The sequence below is a fragment of the Coenobita brevimanus genome, chromosome 23, assembly GCF_032717465.1.
Source record: "Coenobita brevimanus isolate Jiangsu-jjx chromosome 23, ASM3271746v2, whole genome shotgun sequence".
In the NCBI taxonomy this organism is placed as follows: Eukaryota; Metazoa; Arthropoda; class Malacostraca; order Decapoda; family Coenobitidae; genus Coenobita; species Coenobita brevimanus.
The window spans coordinates 42141515-42166024 of record NC_136976.1 but is presented as its reverse complement, the minus strand read 5'-3'; the positions used below and the strand labels follow the sequence as shown (position 1 = coordinate 42166024).

Genomic DNA, 24510 nt, shown 5'->3' with positions numbered 1-24510 from the left:
TTACCCTTCATCTTTTATGCGTTCTTCGTTGTTTCTCCCTTTCTTTTCCCTTTCTATTTCATCGATGCTTCTCTCTCCTTGTCTTTGAGAGGCATTTATAAAGGATCATAGCATTTTACAGGATATACAGGTCTCCATAACTGCTATCTGGTATCACATTATTTTGTTTTTCTGTTGTGATTTTGTTTATGACTGAGCATGGCAAACGTATGGGTGAAGGAAAATGCATATGCAGGAAATACTGTTCATAACCTGCTTAGGAGACTTTATGAATACAACCTCTTTGTTTTTTTTCCTCCTTTGCTTTTAATTTCTCTATTTCTTCACTCCTTTCTCACTTACTTCCTCTTTCTCATCTCACACTTATGACATAGCATCATTCTCATCCAGAGCAGATGACATCTTTTTCTTCTATTTCTTAAATCTATATCCCACACTTTTAACCATTCATCTTCACCTTTTTACAAAGAGTTGACATTTTTTTCTTAAGTTTCTTTTCCCCTGTATCTTATTTTTCCTCGCTGTTTACACGCTACTGTACTGATACATGTGCATTCGTCTATTTCCTAATCCCTGCAACACATTTTTCTCGTTCTGCACACAAGACAGATATCGCTTCTTCTGCCTTTTTCCCCCGTATCTTAGTTTCAGTGTCTTTTCTACACAGTACTCGTATATTTTCGTCTGTTTCCTACCCTTGTATCCTACACTTACACCCGCCTCCCACTCTGCACTCACAGCCACACTCATCATTTCTTCCCACGTCCCAGTCCAAAGCCCACAAATCCTCTACTTCCCTCCCACCATTCCTCTCTCTCTCTCTCTCTCTCTCTCTCTCACACACACACACACACACACACACACACACACACACACACACACACACACACACTACTAATCTTTCCCATCCACCACTCATCCTCCCGATATATATATATATATATATATATATATATATATATATATATATATATGGAGCCTCTGTGGTACAGTGGTAGAGCGTGCGTATCGTACACGGGTGAACCAGGGTTCGCGCCCCGCCAGGGTAATAAACTTTGGGAATGTTCACCCGGCCACGTGCTACATTGGCGGACATAAGGGGTGCTGTGGTTGAATCAGTGTCGCCTACTGTAATGTATGCTTGCACCCAGTCGGCTTGCGCGGGCCGATTACACTTGGTTCACAGACTACACACACATCCAAAGCCACTCCAACACTACAGTTACACTTACAAGCACTTCTCACCTTACATACAATCTCTACCAGACAACCTAAGCCACTTGGTAGAGATACATAGTCTGTATCGTGGCCGGTCCTGCAGTGGATACTCAAACGGCTGATGATATATATATATATATATATATAACTTTCACCTAGTTTCCCCTTACATCTCTCCCACCCTCGAGCATCCTCCATCTCAGCCGCCTGTATCCCCATGTCCCTCTCTCTCTCTCTCTCTCTCTCTTTCTCTCTCTTCCTTACACATCGCAAACATTCTACCTCCCACTATTTTCTCCATCTCCTCTTTCATCCATATTTCCCCTTCTCTCTACCTCCTCCCTCTTCACATCCCCCTCAAGATCACATTACTTCTCACTCACCACACCTTCCTCACCGACATCTGCCATTTAACATCCTCCTCCCATACCTCTCCCCTGCTCACATCCCTCTCCACGTATCCCTTCCCCCTCACCATCCGTCTGCCTCCCCCTGGCGCCCATAGGTGTGAACTAGATGGGCAGGGCTGGGCTGGGGTCATAAAGCAGGCGGCGTGGAATTGTTTGCGAGATGAAATGGCCCTCCTGTGATGACTCCCTCCCGGGCCTATACTCTGCTCTTTATTACATTACCCAGACTTTTATTTACGCCCAACCCCCCTATTGTACTGCTCGGTATTGTAGTTTGGCGTATTTCATGCTGTATTTCAACGCCCCTCTTTGTTATAACTGAACACTTTCTCATTCCGCGTGTTACGTTACGGCTATACGGTACTATATATAGCGGACCTGTTTTTGCATTGGCCGAGTGTTGTGTTTTGGTGTGTTTCACTCTCCTCTGTGTTAGAGATGGCGATTCTTCATTTTGCCTCTTATGTTGTTAGTATCTGTTTTCATTGTACGGCCACATCTCTCTATCTATATATCTGTCAATCTATCTCACTATATCTATATGTATATTTATATCTCTCTGTCTACACACACACACACACACACACACACACACACACACACACACACACACACACAGGGTGGTCCATATATTACGCTCCTCTTCCACTTCGCCGGGTGATTTTTGTCGTGCTGCGGGGACGAGTCAGCGTTATCACTGTCCACCCTACATCATTATTTCATTCATTTCGTACTCCCAGTACCACACACGCGCACACACCAGGAGTCTGAGCCGTACCCGCAACACGCAAGATACTACCTGGTGAGTTTCTATGAAGCTCTGTTTACCGACCACCCTGTTTAGATCTGATTTACTATTGTTCTGAGTGTTGTATTTTGGTGTATTCCATGCTGTATATCTGTGTTACTCTATTGTAGCTGAATGTTCTCGTTTTCCACCTAGTTTTACTCTAGTCATATTTACCGTCTGCGTAACCCAAGTATTGTTTTTGGTCGCGTATATGTCTGGCAGTCTGTTCCGGCTTTAACTTTTAAAGCCTAGCCTATAAACTTTTTTTTTTCCTTTACTTCGATGTTATTGAAGACATGTTACCGTCTATGACAGCTATTTTTCCTAACGTTTTACAAAGAATGAGTAGGCTATCTTTTCTTATGTTTCCTCTCCGTCTTAATCCACATTTGTACCTGCTTTCCACACTGCACTCACAATCCCTCACATCGTTTATTCCCACATACTTAAAAAAAAAAAAAAAAAAAAAATCAACGTAATTCTATCTATTTCTTGTGCAAGTGGTATTTGTTATCATTGCATTGTAGTTTCTGTACTTTATCTCAACATTCTTTCTCTTATTTGTTCCTACATTCCAACATCCTTGTTTATTGTTTTTGCGTATCCCTTGTTACAATGATAAAATGTATATTTGCACCGATTATTCATGCTCTAGGGGCGCTGCCTGTTGTATTATGTTTGTTTACCGATATTTAATTCCCTTATAGTTCTAAATATCTTCCATTTTCTCGACTGACCTTCTTCTTATTATATACAGTTACCTTTGTTCTGTTATATCAGTAATGTACATTTTTCACATATTTTCCTAGAGGGGAAGTTTGTTGTACGCTTGTGATTTTTGTGTATGAAGCATGGCAACATTTTTCCCTTGCATACTTCTGCACTCTCCATTCCACACCTATATTTTCTCTCTGTTACCATACCATCTTTTTTCTGCATATGCTCTCAGCTATTGTTCTGCCGGTGATTTTGTTGTACAGTGTATTTCAGTGGAAGTTGTCCGAGTTTCAACATTCCTCTCTACTTACTCCCGTGCTCTCTATTTTTCACTGGCATTTGCGTTATTACTCTGCCATTATTCATTTTTCTACCACGTTGTTTCCTAATGGCATGAGTTAAATTTGGTTGTATTTCATGTGCGTTTTATATACACATTCCTCTCTACTACATCCTTCTGTATTCCTATACTGTCATGTATATTTTAGCGCTATAACAATGTCTTCCTTCACTTTATTTTCCCTTCTGTACTGCTGTTTTCTTTATTATGAGTTTTATTCAGATAAATCAAGTAATGGAGCGCTGTGGTGTTGATATGGACGTGATTGCAAATGTTAAGAGATATACTGTGAGATGGTTTGGCTATGGCGAGAGGATGGAGAATGAGAGACTCACTAGATGAGTGTACGTGAGTGAGGTGGAGAAGGAGAGGAAGAGAAGGGGGAGAGTGAGGTTGAGACAGAAGGACGGAATGGAGAGATATACGTGAGAGAGGAGTTTGAGTCGGAGGAACGGCAGCCAAAGGGCAAAGGACAAGGCGACGTGAAGGAAATTTGTTTGTGGCCATGCCAAACGGGATTAAGGCATCTGACAATAGAAAAAGAAATAGAAAGATAGACAGATTCTGTGTACTGTATCTAAACACTTCTAACTTACCTAATCCTGTTATCTCATATTTTCATTGGCTACATATTTGTACTTATTGCTATTTTCAGTTTCGAAACTATATTATCCACCCTCTTATTGTTGTGATGATTATTATTCCCGCACTCGCCAAGCCAGAAAGGGTATTGTGTGTGTGTGTGTGTGTGTGTGTGTGTGTGTGTGTGTGTGTGTGTGTGTGTGTGTGTGTGTGTGTGTGTGTGTGTGTGTGTGTGTGTGTGTGTGTGTGTGTGTGTGTGTGTGTGTGTGTGTGTGTGCGTGTTTTGTTCTTCACAACAATGTGTTGCTTTAGTATTCTTCTTCTACCTATCTCCGCTGCCCTTTTTTTTCATCTATATTTTTGTTTATTTCCTCATTTATTGTAGTGGCAGTGGTTTATGTTGTGCCACTTATTTCCTTACTCACCCCATCCTGAGCTGGGAAAAGAGGAGAGGAGTATGGTGATGATGATGATGTGTTATCTTACGTACATACTTTATCTGAACAATGTCCTCTTCTTACTGTTTCCATCATCTCATATTTTCAAATTTGCTCTATTGTGTGTTTTATTCCATGTGTGTTGCATCTCAGTTTTTACCTTCCAGCACCCTCTGTGCTCGTCATTGCTTCATTAATTCAGTTTTACCGCCACCCATTGTTTGTTCATGTGTTGGATCTTACTGAAGCTCAGAGTTTATTTTTATAGTTATATATTTATACACCATTCACTTCAATCCCTAACACTAGGGAACGATGTCGCTGAAAGACATTTAGGGATTAGTACGAAATGCAGGCGAACACAAAACTGCCCGCACAGTAATACATACACCTGGACGTATGGTAGTAAGAACTAGTATACATGTAAAGTATTGTATTATGGTTTATGAAAATCTCCCTCAACCAATAATCTCCTTTCTAATAGCCGCCCTCTTCTATGGCATTTATACCCTCAGCCTTTTAATATCGACATACATTTGTATCAGTAACACAGGACAGGATTTACGAAATTTCTCAAAGGAACGGGAATACGACGCACTGAAGTGTTTAGCTTCATATACAAAAGATAGCATTAGAAGTGGAAGATGGTGGAAGTAAGGCAAGGTGGTGTGCATAAAGATGAAGAAGGCTAAGAATCAATAACTATTGGTTATACGTAAGTAATTCAGGAAGTCACTGATTTTTTTTCAGGACGAATTAATGGCCATCGACTGCACATAGACTATTACAGTTGACAGTCGCATATTACCAAATCCCAATCTTTCCCTGCCTATTACATGCAACCGCTGAATTCACTATGTTCCAGTTCATTTCTAGATACAAATAGCCTAAACTAGAGTAAAAAAGAAGGTAGGACGAAGGAGTAAGGTAGTAGGTGAGGGGAGGAAAGAAGATATGGGTGGGGTGAAGGGAGAAGGTAGGGAGTAGGGATAGGGAGGTATATGTAGGGAAAGAGGGTTAGAGATTAGGAGTAGGGAGGAAGGTAGGGAGTAAGGGGAAGGAGGTAGATAGGGTAGCCGTGGGGAGGAGGAAGGAAGGAAGAGGGTGAGGGGTGGGACCGTGGGAGGCAGCTACGTGAGAGTCTCTAGGGTCAGATAATACCGACTCGTTATTCAGACATTGGCTTCGTTTACTCTCCTATGCATCTCTCGTTCACTCTGTTCCCTTCTTGATGGCTTCCCGGTGGCAAGAACGACACCTTTGCCTGGAATTATGTACAAGATTTTGGCTAGAATTATGTACAGTTGTGGACAAAAGTATCCGTCCACATTTTAGTCAAAGTTATGAAAGTCTTGGTAATCTGAAAAATTTGATGGGTGGCGAAGATCACATCACAGACTTTTAATATTATGGAGAGCTTTTTTCCAGTTAAGGACACTTTTCTAACTACGAGGATTAGATACACCTTTCACTGACCCATTCGCTAGAAAAGGTGAATAAATTAGTCTGGTGATACCAAGAATTAAAAAAAAAATCAACAGCCCCTTTTCATGTATTTGGGGGCGCTCAGCATCCACTCTTTAGCGGTAGTACTGCTTTCGGATGCCTCTGTACTCGGTAACATGCAAAATTGTTTCCTATAACCTAGGAAACTATTTATTTCGCTGGGAATTATCTATATAACAAAATTATCTTTTGTGCTCTAGTGTTCTAAGGCGCTCGAAACGGATGGATCCAGGAATGGTTTCCATGTGAGGGGTGGCTGGGGTTTTCGCTCACATAATGCCCCTCAGGGGCGAACGGAGCTAATTACCCTTGCCTTAAATATCGGGATTCAGTAGCCTCGGCCCTAGCTCCTACGTTCCTGATGGGGCAAAAAAGGACTGGATGATGGATGAATAGTTCGATATTTCCTTCTGTTCTTTTGATGCATTAATGTGTTTGGAAGGGATTAAGTTTGCTGTACCATGATTTCTCTCTCTCTCTCTCTCTCTCTCTCTCTCTCTCTCTCTCTCTCTCTTGTTTGTCTATCTGCTTGTCCTGTGTATCTATCAGTCCTTCCGTCAGTCCATCTACAACAAGTTATCTCATACCTCTCACGCCTACCATCTCTCTGTCTTGTATTCTTTCATTTACTTTATGTTTGCTATTCTGTCTGTCTGTCAATCTGTCTCTCAATCCACCTATATCCAGGTATCTCTTATTAAATCTCATTTACTCATCTCCCCGTTTCTCTTATCGAATCGTATCATATCGTATCGTATCCTATCCTATTTTGTCCTGTCCTTGTTCGTCCTGTACTGTCATCTATTCTGTCCTACCCTGCTCAGTCTTGTCCCGTCCTGTCTTGCTACGTACCTACCTAGTATCGTATCAGTCTATCTATCAGTGCATCTCTATCCATCTATTTATTGCACCCACGGACATTTCACCCAGTTTAACCCTTAATCGGTAGCCTCATAAAAAGTTATGCCCATTCCACTCGCCAGCACACTGGGAGTCGCAGGAGAGGGAGAGAGAGAGAGAGAGAGAGAGAGAGAGGGGAGAGGGGTGTGCATAAAATGAGTAAGTTTATGTATGCATACTGTATATGTATTGCTGCGGCGGTTTGCACACGCCTGACGTGCAGTATAAAGGGCAGGAGAGAGCGAGGAATAAATGAAAGCAAGAATAATAAAGAAAAACACACAAACCAAGAGGCAGACAGAAATACTCCTTTATGCGTATGTGGTGGTATGACATACTGTAATATTTAACCCCTTTGCGCCCCGTGTCCCCAGTATGGGACGGAACTGAACATTTTCAAAATCTAATAAAGAAGGGAACCCCGGGGTAGGGGCCCATGAGCTTCGCGACTATGAGCCGACAGGCAGAAGGCGTTACGCCTAGGACCCTTCCAGCAAAATCCCTCGCACAGGAACTCTGGGAGCTAAGGGGTTAAACTGTGACCTACTGGCAGGATTACTAGTCAGTTAAGCTAAATTGAAAGGGACTTATTCTGGGAGGCTGGATACACGGAAAGTTATCCCTCCCTCCTCACATGCTTTTCCCCCTCCACTCGCATTCTCTCTTCCTTCTCGTTCACCTCACCTTTTCCCTCTCCCTTCCCACCTTCTTTCTTTCCTACCCCCTTTATCTCTCCCCCCCGCCCTTCTTGCTTCTCCCTTTCTCTCTGCCCAATCCCTCCTCACGTCTTCTCCATTTCCCGCTACTCCTCCTCTATTCTTGTTCTCCTCTCTCATCCTCTCCCCCATCTCCAACCTCCCTTCTACAAATGCCTCTCTCCAAGCACCAGTTTTCCCTTCTTCTTCCACCTCCTTCTCCCCCCTACTTCCCATCCTCCTGCTTGTTCCTCCCCATTTCTCAACTTTTCCTTTCTCCTTTCCTCGCCGCTATCACTCTTCCCTTCACGTCCTCTCTTATCTTGCGTCTCCCCTTCCTCTCCTCCTTTTCCTCCCACTTCATTTTCTCTCCTCGCTCTCTTTTGCTTCCTCTCCTTTTCCTTTCTCCTTCCCATCCTCTCGTCTTTTCATCTCCTTTCCACATTCTTACCTCATCTTTGCTCTACCCCTTGCATTTTCTCTTCCAGCATCTTCCCTGCGCTTCACTTTCTTTTCTCTTTCTTTCCCCTCGCCTTCTCCTACACGAATCTCTTTCCATTCCCCTCCTCTTCCCAACTCGTGGCTCTCCCTACAGCTTTCCCTCCCCTCCTTTTCCCCATCTCGTGACGCCCCACCTCTTTCCCCTTCCCTCTTTTCCCTGTCTCCTGCCTTTCCGCCTCCTTTCTCCCTCTCTTACCCCTCCTTTCCTCTCCCCATCTCTGTCCCCTTCTCTCCTCTTCCTCCATTTATTTCCTGGTTTATTCAGTGCAGTCCTATTCACTCTTTAATCTTGTTTCCTATTATGCTAACACCCCTCCTCTTCCCTTTTAATTCCTCCCTTCTTCTCGTTTTCCTCTCCCTCCTTCTTTCTCTCCTTTGCCCTCCTATCCCCCCCCCTCTTCTCTCTCCCTCATCACCTCTCTATTTATGTCTCCTTTCTTCCTGAAATCCTTTTTCCTTTCTTCCCTTTCTCCTCCATCTCTCCCCAGACCCTTCCTCCCTCCTTCTTCCCTCTCCATTTAATTTCCCTCTTCCTTTTCCTTTTTTTTTCATTTTTTCTTTCTCTTTCCACTTCAGTGCCGCACCCTCCCCCTTCTCTCCTCCATTTCTCTCCACCATCGCTCCTCTTCTTTCATATTTTCACTTCCCCTTTCCTTCCTTCCTGTCTCTGTCCTCCTTTCCCCTCCTCCCACCTCTCGTCCTTCATCCTTCTTTTCTCTTTTGACTCCCGCTCCTATTTCTCCTCTATTCCCTTCCTTCTCTCCATTTCTCTTTAATTCACTCCTTTTTCACTCCACTCCATTCATCCCTCCTTCGTCTCTCCTCTTGTACTGTACCCTACCCTCTTCTGTCTCCTCCACCTCTCCCACCTTACCCTTTCCCTTTTTTCCTCCTTATTTCCTTCATCCTTTCATCCTCTCTCCTCTTCCATTATTCCTCCTTCCTCTATCCTCTCCCAACCTTTCCCCTTCCTTCTTCCTCTCTTCTTCTTTCTCCTCTGCCCCTTCTGTTTCCTCCTCCCTTTGCCCTCCTTTCCCACCCTCCCTCCTTCTTCCATCCCTTCTTTCTCTCTCACTTCTTCATCCTCCCCTCCTCTCTCTTCTCTTCATTTTCCCTTCCTCTCTTCTCTCTCCCTCTCTACCCCTTCCCCTTTGTGTTTCCCCCGTTCGTCCCTTTCTACAGCTCCCCTTCTCTCCCTTCCCCTTCTGCCTCTCCCTCTTCCCCTCCTCCTCCTCTTTTCCATTCCCTTCCTTTCCTATCCCGTTCTTTTTGTTTTCTCTCCCCCACTTCCTTCTTTTCCCTTCCCTTCTGTTTCTCTTCTTCCTTCATGTCTTTTCTTCTCCTCTTGTCCTCCCCACTTCTGTCTCCCACGTCCTTCCACTTCTATATCCTTCCCCTCCCTTCCTTTCCTCTGTCCATTTTCCTTCCTTCCTACCACTCCCTTCCATTCCCCTCTCCTATCTTCCTCTCTCCTCCCCTCGTTTCCCCCTCTCTCTTCCCGTCCTGGCTAACATGTACAATTTACCGGATAAATGTTGAAGTGAGAGTCTCTGTGTCCATTATAAATTGGTGCGAGAATTGTTTCCTTGTTTGGGCTTCGTTTGCTGTTGTTGTGGAGTGCCTGGCTTTTTTTTTTTTTTATACTGCATAGGTCATCACGAGTTGCTCCTATTTTTATACCCACTTCCATCCGATGACATCTTTGCTTCGTTTTACTTGCTATCTCCGGGCGACATTATAAAGTTCAGTAGACACTTCGAGTTTGGGGGGACACCTGCAGCCTTAATTAACCTTTGCAGACCCATTAGGTAATGATTTAAAGGTAGTGTGTCCTTCCTACCACCAGATTATTATAATTCACTTTGGGAGACACTCTGGTAATGGAGGTGTTTATGAAAGCTATATCTTATCTTATCTTATTTCTGTTACCAAACTATGCTATTTAGCTATAACAAAACCTGCAGTATAGTGCTGAAGGCGATAATGCAAACTATATCTTGCATTTTTCATGCTGCCACCAAACAATTTTTCAACTACAGAATGGCCTTTGGTGGAGGTGTGGGTGAAGGCAAGAGCATATTTAATTTTTGTTGCCAACAGACAATTTTATTCAAATTCAGAAGGATTTCTAGTTGTGATCAAGATATTACCAAATCACTGCATTTCAGAGAGTCACTCCTAAGCTGAAGAAAACCGTCTAAAGTTACCTAGAATAAAAATTAAATATGTCATTGGATTTAAAGGGTTGGGGTCTGGAATAAACTGTACTTATTTTTTACGCCATCAACCCAGGGACATAATTATTTCATGTTTGCCATCACCTGACGATTTTGTTCGTCTAAGGAGGGCCATTTCGAACTGGAGGGTTTAGGTACAGCCTTCACTTACTCCTTCAGTCTAGGGTGCTATCGTACGCTGAATAAAATCGTCTAGTAGAAACAAGAATAGATTAAGACGTTCTCGTTGTGAAGGAGTTGAGATGTTACTCTTTTCAAAGCCTTCTTCCTCCCAAAGACGTTGTTTATTATTAAGCTGTTGTTGATACTGCGCCATTTTATTCCCCGTATGAGAAAACAGTTGGCAATGAAGGGATTAATGACTACAGTTTGTAATCCTTCACTACAGGTGGTCTCCAAAGCTGAACAATTCGTCTGGTAGGAGCATGACGTACTCAGCTTGAAGGATCTAAAAGAAGGAAGGGGTTTTGTGTGTGTGTGTGTGTGTGTGTGTGTGTGTGTGTGTGTGTGTGTGTGTGTGTGTGTGTGTGTGTGTGTGTGTGTGTGTGAGAGAGAGAGAGAGAGAGAGAGAGAGAGAGAGAGAGAGAGAGAGAGTAGTCAGGCTTGGAGAGTTACGGATCTAATCTGCTATAAAGGAACACTACAGTAGTGGCTGACTACTGAGTAGGCTACCCACCAAGATTAAGAATAAAGTGACAGTGACCCAGATTTCTGTACTCTGACTAAATTTCGTGTAAAGAATAATCATCGTTTTGCCTCAGAAAGAGAAATTTATATGACTGCAGTTAAGGGATATAAAGGCATATGTTATGACTACAACTAGTAAGAAAAGTTTCATACCATAACTGTACTGACTCTTATCTACGTCTCATCCATCAATATTTGAGAATCAGAGTACGCATTAACGACATTAATCAAGGCATACTAGAAACAATAATTAAGATTCAGTAATTAATAATAGGTGTGTCTCTCAGTATTATTAAGGTTTACAGCATTTCAGAGGCATTAATCCAGCAAGGGTGCTTAACGTGAAACAGCAACGAAGGAACCACTTAAATTGTGTTAGCAAGGTTGCTATAATGACCCTCACCGCTCAACACAAGACAAGCACCGTGTTATTATCTTCAACAGTAACTCATTTCGGGCTGACTCATACCAAATTCTCAATTGAAATACAACAACCGGGAAGACCATTGCCAACTATAGTCGTTTTATCTATAGCTGGCCCAGATTTCTGTCCTATTGCAGCTTAGTTTGCGTAGTTCAGTGACAATAAAGCAATAGTATGACTCTACATTGTTTTCACAGCACTTCTTCGTGACCAGCACCATACGCTCGTGTTAACCTATTGGTACAACACTGCATTCAAGGTGGAGAGAGGGCAATTTAAAGCCAAGTTAGAGTTGAGAGAGAGAGAGAGAGAGAGAGAGAGAGAGAGAGAGAGAGAGAGAGAGAGAGAGAGAATATGATATCCAGAAAGTACACACGCTCTCAAGGACGTGTGAAATTGCTTGTGTGTGGGGATGTAAACCTGTCGCAAGGTGTGCATGTGCGTGTGCGTGTGGCTCGCGTGTGGGGCTGAGATCACTGGCTTTGATGTGTTGCTCGTGTGTGCTTGTCTTGTACAGGTTACTCACATGCACACAAACAAGCACGCACATAAACAGACACACGCATGTACAAGCAAACACACGCGCATAGATTCATGTATTGCCTAGATTATTATGCTCCAATATATAGAGTATTAAACATTATTATTATTATTGTTATTATTATTATTATTATTATTATTATTATTATTATTATTATTATTATTATTATTCCTAGCACATGAAACTGTCTCCGGTTTCGCCCCCCACGTGTCAACCCCCACCCACCTACTTTCACCCAGAGACCTGTTCCCCAGTGACATATTTTCCTTTGTGGACCTAATTTCCCCACTGAACTTATTTTCTCTCATTCCCGATTCTGTTTTCCCTTATGGACATATTCTTCAAATGAACCTATTTTCAACCCATGGAACTCTGTCTCTATGGACCTATTTTTTAAGAACTTATATTTTCATCATCCACCTCTTTTACCCATGGATCTATTTCCTCCATGGATTTATTTGTACTTATTAAACCTGTATTCCTACTTAGACCTATTCCTCCAGACATATTCCTACCATGGACCTGTTCACCCCATGGACCTAATCCCAGTGGACGATTACCGACCCATCCACCCCACCTACCTTTCCCAAACACCTATCCACTATGTTCAACCACCTGCTCACCAGCCCACCCAGCTAACCATCCAGTCCACCCTACCAGCACATCCAGCTACCCACCTTGGCAACCCACCCACTCACCCACCTACCCTACCCCGCCCACCCTTCTCATTCTGCCCCAACCACCCCACCTTCCTCATCCATCACACCTCGCTCTCCCTACCGCACTCACCCCGTTCCTACTGCCCAACCCACCCGTCCAACCACCAACCCACACCGTCCATCCGCCCACGAACCTACTCTCCCGGCTACAAAATTGAACCAACATGAAGAATTGCAAGCTTAAACACACACACACACACACACACACACACACACACACACACACACACACACACACACAGAAAGGGAGAGAGAGAGATGCTTTTAGATTATAGCCTGTTGATGTTGCGGTTGTTCGTAGTAGCAGTCGTAGTCATAGTCGTAGTAGTAGTAGTAGTAGTAGTAGTAGTTGCAGTAGTAGTAGTAGTAGTAGTAGTAGTAGTATTCACCACACCACGCTCCAGCACAGTACATTGCAATACATCATAACAAGAGTAAATACAAAGTCTCCACCACCATCACAACTACAACGAACACAAACACTGACCTGGTAGACGAGATCCGGTGGTCTGGGCAGTGTGGGCGGGTGGGCGTGGGTGTCCTGGTTGAGGGGCGTGAGGGCGGAGGCGTCGTCTCCCTTCAGCACGGGCGTGGGCTGTGTTACTCCTACAGGCTTGTCGGGCGAAGTCTTGCGGAGCTGAGAGGGAGAATGAGGGGGGTTAGATGCGACGGTGTGGGAGAACAGGGGCTTGTGTGTGGGGGGGAGGGGGTAGAAATAGAGGTGGTGTGGGTAAGATATGTGATGGGCTACGTGAGGTGGGGATGATGTGATGAGCTGTGAGCTGGTGGTTGGAAGTCTGGAGTGCTGATATTACAGGTGTGAAGGTTGTTGAGGAGTGATGAGGTGAGAAGCGAAGGATGTGAGGAGATGTGGAATATGGTGATGTTAGAGAAGTAAGGTGTTGAGAGGTTGAATTTGGTGATGCTGAAGGTGTGAGGTGGTGATGTTTAAAGCAATAATGTTGTGTGAGGTGAGATGAAAAGTGGTGATGTGAGAAGTGAAAGGTGACGATTGTAATGTCAGAGAAGTGAACTGGTGATCTGAGGAGGGGAACTATTTGAAGTGCAGGGAGGTGAGGTGAGTAGTGTTGATGTGAAAAGTGAAAGGAAGTGATGTGTTAATACGAGAGGTATATGGTGATGTGATTACACGAAGTGACCTGAGAGTAGAGGGGGGTTGGGTATGATAAGTTGAGGGGTAACTACAGTATTTTCGACACCTGGAAAACCTACAATAAAAAAATATAGTTCATTTCCCTTTTTATTTCTAAAATCTCCAACTCTGCCGTTTGTTTTCCATATGTCTTCACTTTACTTCGTCTCTTTCCTTTCCTTTTTCTTCTCTGTTACCACATCATATTCTCACTCTATGTTACAGATGTTGATATAGACTCCTGCAAGGAAGAAATTAATACCATCCACAATGTTTCTGTTTATTCTTCCTGTTGTTACTGGCGACTTTTTTTCAAACCTACCTATGGCTTAGCTCCACCCTAAAACTACTGCAACTGCTATTTCTATTATCGCACATCGTCGAAGGCACAGAGTGTGTGAGTGTTTTTTGTGCTGTTATACTTACTCTCTGTATACGTGACAACGTTGGTAGGTGGTAGTAGAAAAAACATTCCCTGGCTCATCTGAACGTGAACCCATTGGACTGCAGGCTGAAGCTGCCCTTTTACCTTAGTCAGCACCCTCCTTTCAGGAGATAGGGAGGAGACTGAGAGACCTTTATATAACCAGGCATCACTACTTCCCGGTTATATCATTACCACAACGTGAAGGCGTCCCATTCTACTACGTCGTTGATAAGTAAACCGGCCAAATGGAAGAAACCTTTGGTTCAGCTCAAAATTTATCTCGTTCTTTTTAAATAATGGCCTTCCTCCCTACCTCCATCCTTCTTCTTCTTCCTCTTCTCTCTTAGCTAAACATCTCCCACAGGGTGGAAATCGTTTGAGCGACCAGCACGCAGCCTAAGTCTAAACAGTCACAGTGTATCGTTCATATTACTCCAGTATATTTATAGTACTCCTTAGAATTGGCATCGCAAAGAGGGATCGTCATTGAGTAGACAACGTCTAGAAGTTATTTCAGGCTGTATATAGATAAACAGATTGATAGACAAATAGACAGGTAGTTAGATGAATAGATAGATAAATAGATATAAATACACAGACTGATAAACAGATAGACAGATATGAATGTGGCATTACACTTACTATTGCACCGACCAGCACACCCTTTCTGGTTTTCGGTCATCTTTCATGTAACCCGCCAAACGCAAATTTTTATAGATAGAGATAGGTAGAAAGATAAATACACAGATGGATGAAGAGACAGATACAGAAAGCTAGCCATGTACAAACGACTGCACCTCGGCTACCAGCACGCCGTTTCTTGCCGTCGTTTATCTTTCATGTAACCTGTCCAACTCCCGCCATCCCCCGTCCCCCCGTCTCATCCCCAGTCTGTTTTTTCCCCCTAACCTCCTCCTCGAGCCCCACCTGCGACCCTCCGCACACCGTCGCTCGTAAAGTCGTCGGTTTTTACGACACTAAGCGCGGGGAAGTGAACGGGATGTGGCGGTGAGTCTTTTAGAACCCTTGCAGCAAAATCTGGGTGAGTGATGGAAGATGCGGCAGGGGCGGGAAGATGAAGTGACACAGCTCCCTCACGCTGACACAAAGAACCTAATGAATGGAGAAGGCGGAGAGGCCGTAGATGGAGGAAACAAGGAGGAAGAATAAATGGAAAGGAGGGATGTGAGTACGGAACGAGAGAAAGGATGAGGACACGGAAGGAGAAGAGAGGGATAGAAAGTAGGGGGAAGAAAGTGTAGACGGAGATGCCAGAGAAGAAAGTAGGGAAAAGAAATAGATGGAAAGGAGAGTGGTCTGTTAAGAACGATAAAATGGAAGGGGAGTGCGAAAAATGCGAAGTGAAGGAAGGAGAGGAAGGTGGAGAAACCACAGACGGAAGAATGGAGGAGAGATAGATGGAAAAGAGGTACCTGTGAAAGGATGATGAGATGGAAGGAAGGAGAAGAGAGAAAGGATAAGAAGGGAGAAGGGGGGAGAGGCAGGAAGAGTACTGTGGGATGAAGGGAGAAACACCGGCAGAAGAGGGGGAGATGTAAGCAGACGAACAGGGAAGAAAGAGAAACAGAGAAGCGAGAGCTGTTAAAAAACGAGAGACAGGAGGAGGAGATAGAAGAGAAGTGAATTATGAATACGAGGAGATAGGGTAGTGCGATATACAGAAGGGAAAGAGGGCATAGACGGAAGACAGGAGGAATGACAGATGACGATGAGGGACTTGAAGGTGAATCAAGAATGAAGAAAAGAAATGGCAAGGAGACAACAGGTAAAGGAAAGAGAGATGGAAAGCAGAGGTAAAACGAGTGTGAGACTAAGAGGGAAATGAGACGGTAAGGAAAAATAAATAAGATATATATACATATTCATCCAATATATATATATATATATATATATATATATATATATATATATATATATATATATTGGTGTGTGTGTGTGTGTGAGAGAGAGAGAGAGAGAGAGAGAGAGAGAGAGAGAGAGAGAGAGAGAGAGAGAGAGACGGGTGGGTAAGACAGTTTATTGCATGGAAAGAAAAAATGTGTATAGGAGGAGAAGAGAGATGAAGGGTTAGGGAAGAGTTAAGAAGGGCAAGGTACGCGTTGGAGATGAAGTGCATGGTTTTGGATGGGGAAGCAAGCGAAACGGAATACTGTTTTGATGGTGTGTGTGTGTGTGTGTGTGTGTGTGTGTGTGTGTGTGTGTGTGTGTGTGTGTGTGTGTGTGTGTGTGTGTGTGTGTGTGTGTGTGTGTTTGTGTGTGTGTGTGTGTGTGTGTGTGTGTGTGTGTGTGTGTGTGTGTGTGTGTGTGTGTGTGTGTGTACTCTCTTTCCAAGGTCGTGCTCTGCCACATATATACCAAAGTTTACACCGGTTATCCAGTAAAGAGCAGTAAGTATCGGGAAAGAAGTGTAACAGGAGGAAAGGGAGCAGGGGAAGGTGTTTGGTGGCGGTGAGTGAGAAGGTCTTGTTAGCACTGAGAGAGAGAGAGAGAGAGAGAGAGAGAGAGAGAGAGAGAGAGAGAGAGAGAGAGACCATATGCTGAAACAGGCATATGTATCAACGCACTCATCAACAGCACAAGCACACACACACACACACACACACACACACACACACACACACACACACACACACACACTTGATAGTACCGGAAAATAATAGCAGAATACATGATTCCACGTACAGAAATGGTTTGGTAGGAGTATATATATATATATATTAATAGATAGATAGATAGGTTGATACAGATGTACAGTCTACTCCGCTTCGAGGCTAATGTATTGTGCACAAGTCAGTCTAATTACAGGATCCCAGAAAAATAAGTTTGAGTGATTAATGAATACAATATGTTTGTTTTTATATATGCTAGAAATGGAAAGGCAGTAGCAATGGGGAGGTGGGGGTAATGGAGGGGTAGCGGAGTATGGGAAGGGTAGGTTTGGGTAATGGATAGGTACAGAAGTAAGTTAGGGGATGGAGAGGGATAAATGAAGGGTAAAATGATAAGGGAGGGTATGCAGATGTAAAGAAAGGATTAAGAGGCAAGATAAGGGAAGGGGTGGGGTAAGGGGAGGCGTTAGGTGGTGCGAGAGGGGTAAGGCAGGGTTTAGGGAGTAGGGATGATGAGCGAGAGGTAGGGGGTAAGAGAGAAATAGGAGAGGGGTAAGGGAAAAGTGGGGAGAGGGGTAAAGTATTAGGTGAGTAAGTGGTTACGATAGAATGGGAAGGGTGACAGAAGGGTGAAGGCAAATGGCAAGAGACGGGTGAGGGAGGGGTGGTGGTGATGTAAGGGGTAAGGAAGGAGTAGAGGGGGAAAGGGTGTGGCGACGTAAGAAAGAGCAGCGAGATAAGCGAGCACAGGGAGGAAGTTACGCGAATTCCTCCTTCAAGGGGTTAAGATAAGAGGGCTGTGAAACTCCCTTTAAATTTACTCCTGCTAGCACAAGACGATTTGAGTTAGTTAAATAAAAATCTTGTGCTAAAAACAGTTAATGAAAGTTGTATCTAACCCGTTCAGAAAAAATAAAAAATAAATAAATAACTCACGCTGAACAAAATCGTCTGGGAAGAGTAGGCATATAGTACGAATAATGTGAAATAATTCTTTACCGTACAGTACTTGATATTCAATGTATTCTTTCCGTTTGGACACGATCGTGCTCATTTTAGTAGATTGCCTCAGGGTTAACGAAAGCCACATGTAACCCCTTCAGTTCATAAAATCTCTCTTGAGGTAAATATAACCGAGGAAGATAACAAGACCCACGATAATAGGACGTCCCCAGTATGATGTCATCCTTTATATTCTTGCTTAATGACATCTTTTGCACTATATTTGTTCTGCCACCGTTTGTTCTGTCTTATTAAGGTAAGGGGACGTCTGGTGGTGAAAGGCTATAGAATCAGTGTTCATTATCCGATCACTTCACGAGGTTTCCACATGCCATTTAATCTCACCTGATTGTGGTATGAATATAAAAGAGGAAAACGTAATCGCGGTGAAGTGCATATACTAGAGAAATATAGTCTAGCGTTCTCTCTCTCTCTCTCTCTCTCTCTCTCTCTCATTTTCTTCGTACCATACTTTTGTAACGGCAGTAGAGTAATAAACAATAAGAGTGATATATAGGTGCTGAACTCATACGAGTACAAAACAATGATTTCTTTTTCTGTCAAGCGATGTCAAGCAGTTTAGTAGAGCCCTGTGATAATGCAAAGATTACTGACAGCTAAATATGTGTGCCAGTTCGAGAAGACTATCTTTGGTGAAATATATCTATCTGGCGATCAAAATTCTGATATGAAATTAATGTCTTCGGGCAAACATGTTAACCTCTTGATTTCAATGAGGCTTTTCCTAGTTTATTATTGTTAATTCTGCTGACTTTTTTTTTTTTTTTTCAGCCTAGGGAAGACTTATCAAGCTGGGAAGGTTAAATATTAGTCCCTATTAAATCTAAAAGAGAGGTCTTTCTGAAGTTTTAACAAAATCGTCTAACGTTAGCAAGACTGAATTAAAAAAAAAATCCCAGGCAAAGCAGGTAACGGGAAACACGGAGCAGTAAATATTGAGAATTAGTTTGTATCTGCTGAAAGTCAAAGGTCACTGTTGTGCTGGGCGTTGCGAAAGGCTTGGTTTGTTAAAGTGGATGGAGAATTGAGTTCCCAGTGAATACTGTTGTCGGCAGAAATTTGCCCTGTTTGATTTCGTTCCTTACATCACTTTTCACTGATTCATTTCTCTTTCTGTCTCTATCCCTTCTCTCGGGTAACTTTTTTTTTCTTTCCTGTTTTGTGTATGACACTTATTTTCACTTCTTATATTCCTTTCACTTATTCTCTTCTCTTTTTCTTGGCTTCTTTTTCGTCTTCGTTTTGTCTGCTCACTTCGATGGCGTCTTCTGTATTTTGTTCTTGTTATTACTTTGCCTTGATTTCGTTTCATGCACCGGCTTTCACCCATTCACTTATTCCTCCTCTCTTCATCCCATCACTGCAATGGCATCTTCTACCGAATACATTCTTGTTATCTACATGGCCTTTCATTTCTTCCTTGTATCTCTTTCCATTCTCACTCCCCCCCCCCCTTTTTTTAATTCCAGACCGTTCTCTACCATGACGTCCTTTATAAGTTATTCATGCAATTTTTATTGCATTTGATTTCCTCTTCCGTCTCAGTTTTTTGTTCTTACCTCAATCCCTTTGCTAAGATGAAGTGTTTTATACCGTCTTCCTCTCTCCAGACGACATGACTCAAGTTAGGAAAGGTTATTCAATGTGAAGGGGTTTTAATGAAGCCTCCATTAGCCTCTTCGCAAATAGCTAACTCCTCCAAGCCAAATAAAATTAGGAATTAAATAAAAGATACAGCATCGTAATGAAGGAGTTAAATTAGATGGACATATGAGTCAGGGATGAATGCTAGTGGTCATTAAGGAATGGCAAGTTCGTGGCAGCTTCCTCTTAGTGATTTATTATGCAAATTTTACCTTCCTTTTCCCCATTAAGTTATGTATGCAATTTATTATCGACAGAGTCTGTTCACAAATGTATAAGCGATGAAAGGATGCTCTAGGCAAAACAAATCGCCGAGCAAGGGACGTTACGAAATCCCTAAAGCGATTACAAATGCTCGTCCAAGAAGCTTAAGGGATCTGACTGTATTTCTTGTATTACGTTCATGTTTTCGCCTCTCTTTATTTTCTTGTATCTGCGTGTTCTCTTCTACTCTGTCATTCTTTTTTCCTCCCACCTTTTCCTACTTGCTTTTCTTTTTATTTATTATTTTCAACTAATTTTTTTTTCTCTCTCACTTTTTATCGTGTCTTTTCTTGCCCTCTTGCTCTCCGCCATGTGTCTTTCTCTCTGTTCCCCCTTTTCTCACTTATTTCATTTCATTGCTATCATTTCATCACAATTGCTCTTGTTTTGATACCCATCGCTCTTTTGTATCCTACCCTCTTGCTCTCCTTTCTTTCTCCCCTTCACTGTTTGTTTACTTCCTTTCTCTTATTTTTGTCTTTCTCATTCCGTAACCTTTCACTTCTTTTTTTTCACGTCTTTTTCTGTCATTCTTGCTACCAGGAGACGATTTTATTCTGCAAAGAGGTCAGTGGAGGATTTATGTAACCCCATCAGCTCTAAATGAAGCCTTTGTTAAGCTAAATAAAATCGCCTGGTAGAAGCAAGCAGACTTTCTTCATTTAGTTTCTATCCCCAGTCTCCCGTTTCGTCTCCCCTGCATATGTCGTGATCCCCCTTATCTTCCCTTCTCATATCTCCCGCCATTTGCCACCCGTTTCCTTCCTCCTACCTCTCCTTTCATCATCACTGCCTCCCACTTCTCTCTCCTCTCTTATTATCATCTTCCACTCCCCTACAAAGGAGTACATAGGAAATCAAACACCAATAGAGCTGTTGCTTTTTTCCGTAGCTGTTTGTAATAGGAAGGTTACAACTAAGAAAACTATTTTGTGAGATAAAGACAAGGATAGAAAGCAGCAGGACCACCCCCCCTTTCCTCCTCCCTTCTCATTCTCCCTTTTGTCCTCCTCCCCTCTCGCCTCCCCCCTGTCTCTTTCTCCCATCCCCCCTCCTCCTGCTTTTTCTCCTGTCTACCCCTCCGCTTTATCTTCGTCCCTTCTCTTCTCCTGCCCGCCTTCTTCCTCCTCTCTCATTTCCACTTCCTCTTCCTCTCCTCTCTTTTCCTCGCCTCTCTTTTCTTCCTCTCTTTCCTTCAACCCCTTCTCCTCCTCTCCCCTTTCCTTCACCCCTCTCTCTTCCTTCCCTCTTTCCTCCACCCATCTCTCCTCTTCTCATCTTTCCTTTTCCCCTCTCTCCTATTTTCCTTCCCTTTCCTCCCCTCTGTTCTCTTCCACTCTCTTCTCCCTTTCTTCTCCTCCTCATCTCTTCACTCTCTCCCCTTTCCCTCTCTTCCTTCCTCCTCTCCTCCTTGTCTCTCTTCCTCTCTCTCCTTCTCTCCCAGCCCTCTTCACCTCAACTCCTCTTCTTCCCTCATACTCTCTTCACTCCCATCATTCCCTTCCTTCTCTTCCCTTCTCATTTCCCTCTATTCCTGTCCTGTCAGCTCCCCCCTCCTCCCTGTTTTTCTCCCTCATTTCTTCCTCTCTTCCCCATCTTTCTCTTTTCTTCCTTCCAATCTTCCGTCGTCCTCATCCCTCATTCCCCGCCTCTCTCTCTCTCTCTCTCTCTCTCTCTCTGCATATGTGCCTGTGTGTGTGTGTGTGTGTGTGTGTGTGTGTGTGTGTGTGTGTGTGTGTGTGTGTGTGTGTGTGTGTGTGTGTGTGTGTGTGTGTGTGTGTGTGTGTATGTTTTCCAATCCTTCCTTGTCTCTCCTCCTCCTCCTCCTCCTTTTCCCGCGAGACAGAGGAGCAACGTGACAACGGGAGTGCCACCAGGGGAAGATGGATGGCTCCGGCGTGGCCACAGTAGAGGGAGGGAGGGAGGCAGGGAGAAAGGGAGGGAGGGAAGAAGGGAGGAAGGGAGGGAGGGACGAAAACGAGGAGGAAAAGATGGGGAAAAGAAGAGACAAAAGAAGGAAGAGAGACGAAGATGGGACGGAGGAGGAGGAGGAAGGCTGAAGAAGAAGTAGGAAGAGAAACGAGGACGAAGGGATGACTGAGTGATAGAAGGGAAGGAAGAGAAGGAGGAAGGAAGGGAGAGAAGGAGGGAAGGAAGAAAGGAGAGAAAGGGGGGAGGAGAGATGAGGAGGGAGGGTCGAGAAGTGAAGGAGAGAGAGAGAGAGAGAGAGAGAGAGAGAGAGAGAGAGAGAGAGAGCATGGAGGAGGGAAAAGGAAGGGCTGGAGATCACGAAGAAAGGAAGACGATAAAAGGAAGGGAAGGGGAAGATGAGAGGAAGGAAGGGTGACAAAAAGAAGGGGTCTGGGAGGGAAACGGATGAGGAAGGGCAAGAGGGAGAAAAGAAGGAAGGGAGGAAGAAACAGAGGGATGGAGGAAGAACAATGGGCAGAAAAAGGAGGAGGGTGGGAGAGAAAGGGGAAGAATAGGGAGAAGAGGGAGAGGGAGGCAGGGCAGAGTGGAGAAGAGAGGTTGGGCTGGAGATAAGGACAAAAGGATATGGGAAAGATATAAACAAGATGGAGAAAAATGTAGACGGATGGGGTGTAGGAATAAAGGGACTGAAGGAAGGAAATGCCAAGAAGATGGGATAAATCCGAATGGAAGGGAAAATTTAAAGAAGGAAAGAAACGAAGAAGAGGAAAAAGGAGGAACAAAAGTCTGAAGAGAGGGAGATTCAAGGTAATGAAAGGCAAAAACAGTAGGACAAACATGGAGGAAGATTACCAGGAAAAGTTGAAAAATGCTGTGCAGGTGAGAATTGGAAAGAGGAAAAAAAAAAAGAAAGACTGAGTATAAAAGCAGGGAAAAACACGAAGAAAAGAGAAGAGGAAATAATGAGAAAAGCAGAAAGAATGAAATAAAGCATGGAAAAACAGCAGGAGGAAAAGAGAAATGGTAATAAAGAGGAAATCAGAAAAACTAAGCACAGGGTAATGATACGATGGAACAGTAAGAGAGAGAGGAAGGCCAAAGAACATAATAAAATCTCACTGTAAGTTTAATGTTCCTGCTAACTTCATACCACCTCATATAGCTTAGAGGAAGCAGGAGGAACCTGAGTTTATTAATACCGGTATCATTAACACCCACATGCTAGGGATAAATCTTGTATTAAATTCCATCCACCTTTTATTATTTTATTCAACTAAGAGAGTGTCATGGGAGACTGAAAGTGTTAAAAAGGGAATGGTGAAAGCTGTCTTGAACTCGGGATTGGGCGATAGCGAGAAGGGACTGAGGAGGAAAGCAGGCAGGGATATTGATGGATTAAGTAGTGTTAGAGAGAGAGAGAGAGAGAGAGAGAGAGAGAGACAGACAGACAGACAGACAGACAGACAGATTTGTTTAAGGGAGCGAATTATTGTTCATGCTTATGTAACTGTGTGTGTGTGTGTGTGTGTGTGTGTGTGTGTGTGTGTGTGTGTGTGTGTGTGTGTGTGTGTGTGTGTTTTGAGAAGCAAGGAGACTCAGTACAACAGATGAGGGAAGAATTGAGAGATGATGAAGGGGAGGGAAGGGGGAGGGAGACAGTAAAGAGAGTAGGGTGCAAAAGGGGATGGACTTTAATAGGAGGGGGTGAGAGGGTAGGAGAAGGAGGAGGGGTGAATGGGGAGAAAGCAAATGTGGGGAAGACAGCATGGGTGACCGGACAGTGGAAGGGAGGGAGTTGTGTTAGATAATAGATAAGAGAAAGTTAGGAACAGAGGGGAGGGACGGGACGCAAGAGCTGAGAGGGGAAGGTGAGGAGTGAGACTGTAGGGGATGAGTGAGTGGGAGTGTCAGGGGAGAGGGGAGTGGGAGTGGGTGAGGGGGAGCAGGGGATCAATGAAGGGAAGGGATGGGGGGAGGGAGAGTAGAGGGTAACTGGAAAGGGAGGAAATGAACCCGTAAGGAAATAACTTTGAGTGAGAGGATTATAAGGGAGGGATGATGTGAGTCAGAGAGAGAGAGAGAGAGAGAGAGAGAGAGAGAGAAATCAGAATCTTTAAATATGGGGAAGACGTTAAAGGAAATGCCAGTGAGTCAGAAAGAACGTCCGTAAACAAGGGAGTGATGAAAGAACAACCAGTGAGAAAAAGTATGCCTAATATTTCACCTTTTTCCACTAATTTTCTCTACTGGATCACATTCTTAAGTTAAGAGAGATTAAGTATATTTCTCTATTCACAGTTGTTACATTCTGAGACGATGCGCAAAGGAGGAAGATAAGAGACACCTGAGACATGACTAAGTGTGAAGTAGATGGAATGGTATAGAAAGTAAATTTTTATCCTTGCTACACAAGTGAGTGTAATAAGAAATCCCTTGTGTTTGTTATAATCGGCAAGTCTGCTCACAGTGCCTTATCACCATTTAGGTCTGTAACCGCGTGACTGATATTTCATTTGTTTTAGTGATTCTTCTTGTGGATGGTTAGGCTTGTAAGTAGTAACCAGCAATTCCGAAGGGTCGGATGTTGACTAAATGGCTGTGTAGCTCATTTCATCAAGACCTGTGTTTTAATTCCTTTATTCTTGAGCTTTGTTATTCCTGTTACTGAACGCCTCCCTCCCATTGTATTACTGGGAAATATATCTGTGATGATGATGATGACTAATATATAGT

General features: G+C 43.5%; 1 protein-coding gene across 1 annotated transcript in view; it reads right to left on the bottom strand.

Moving 5' to 3' along the window:
- Positions 1 to 24510, bottom strand: part of LOC145392850 (fibroblast growth factor receptor-like 1) — a 210090-nt gene that overhangs the window by 4722 nt on the left and 180858 nt on the right. Inside the window, exon 9 of the mRNA XM_080267136.1 lies at positions 13192 to 13341. Within this exon, the coding sequence (XP_080123262.1) occupies positions 13192 to 13341 (150 nt within the window). The remainder of the gene's footprint in view (positions 1 to 13191; positions 13342 to 24510) is intronic.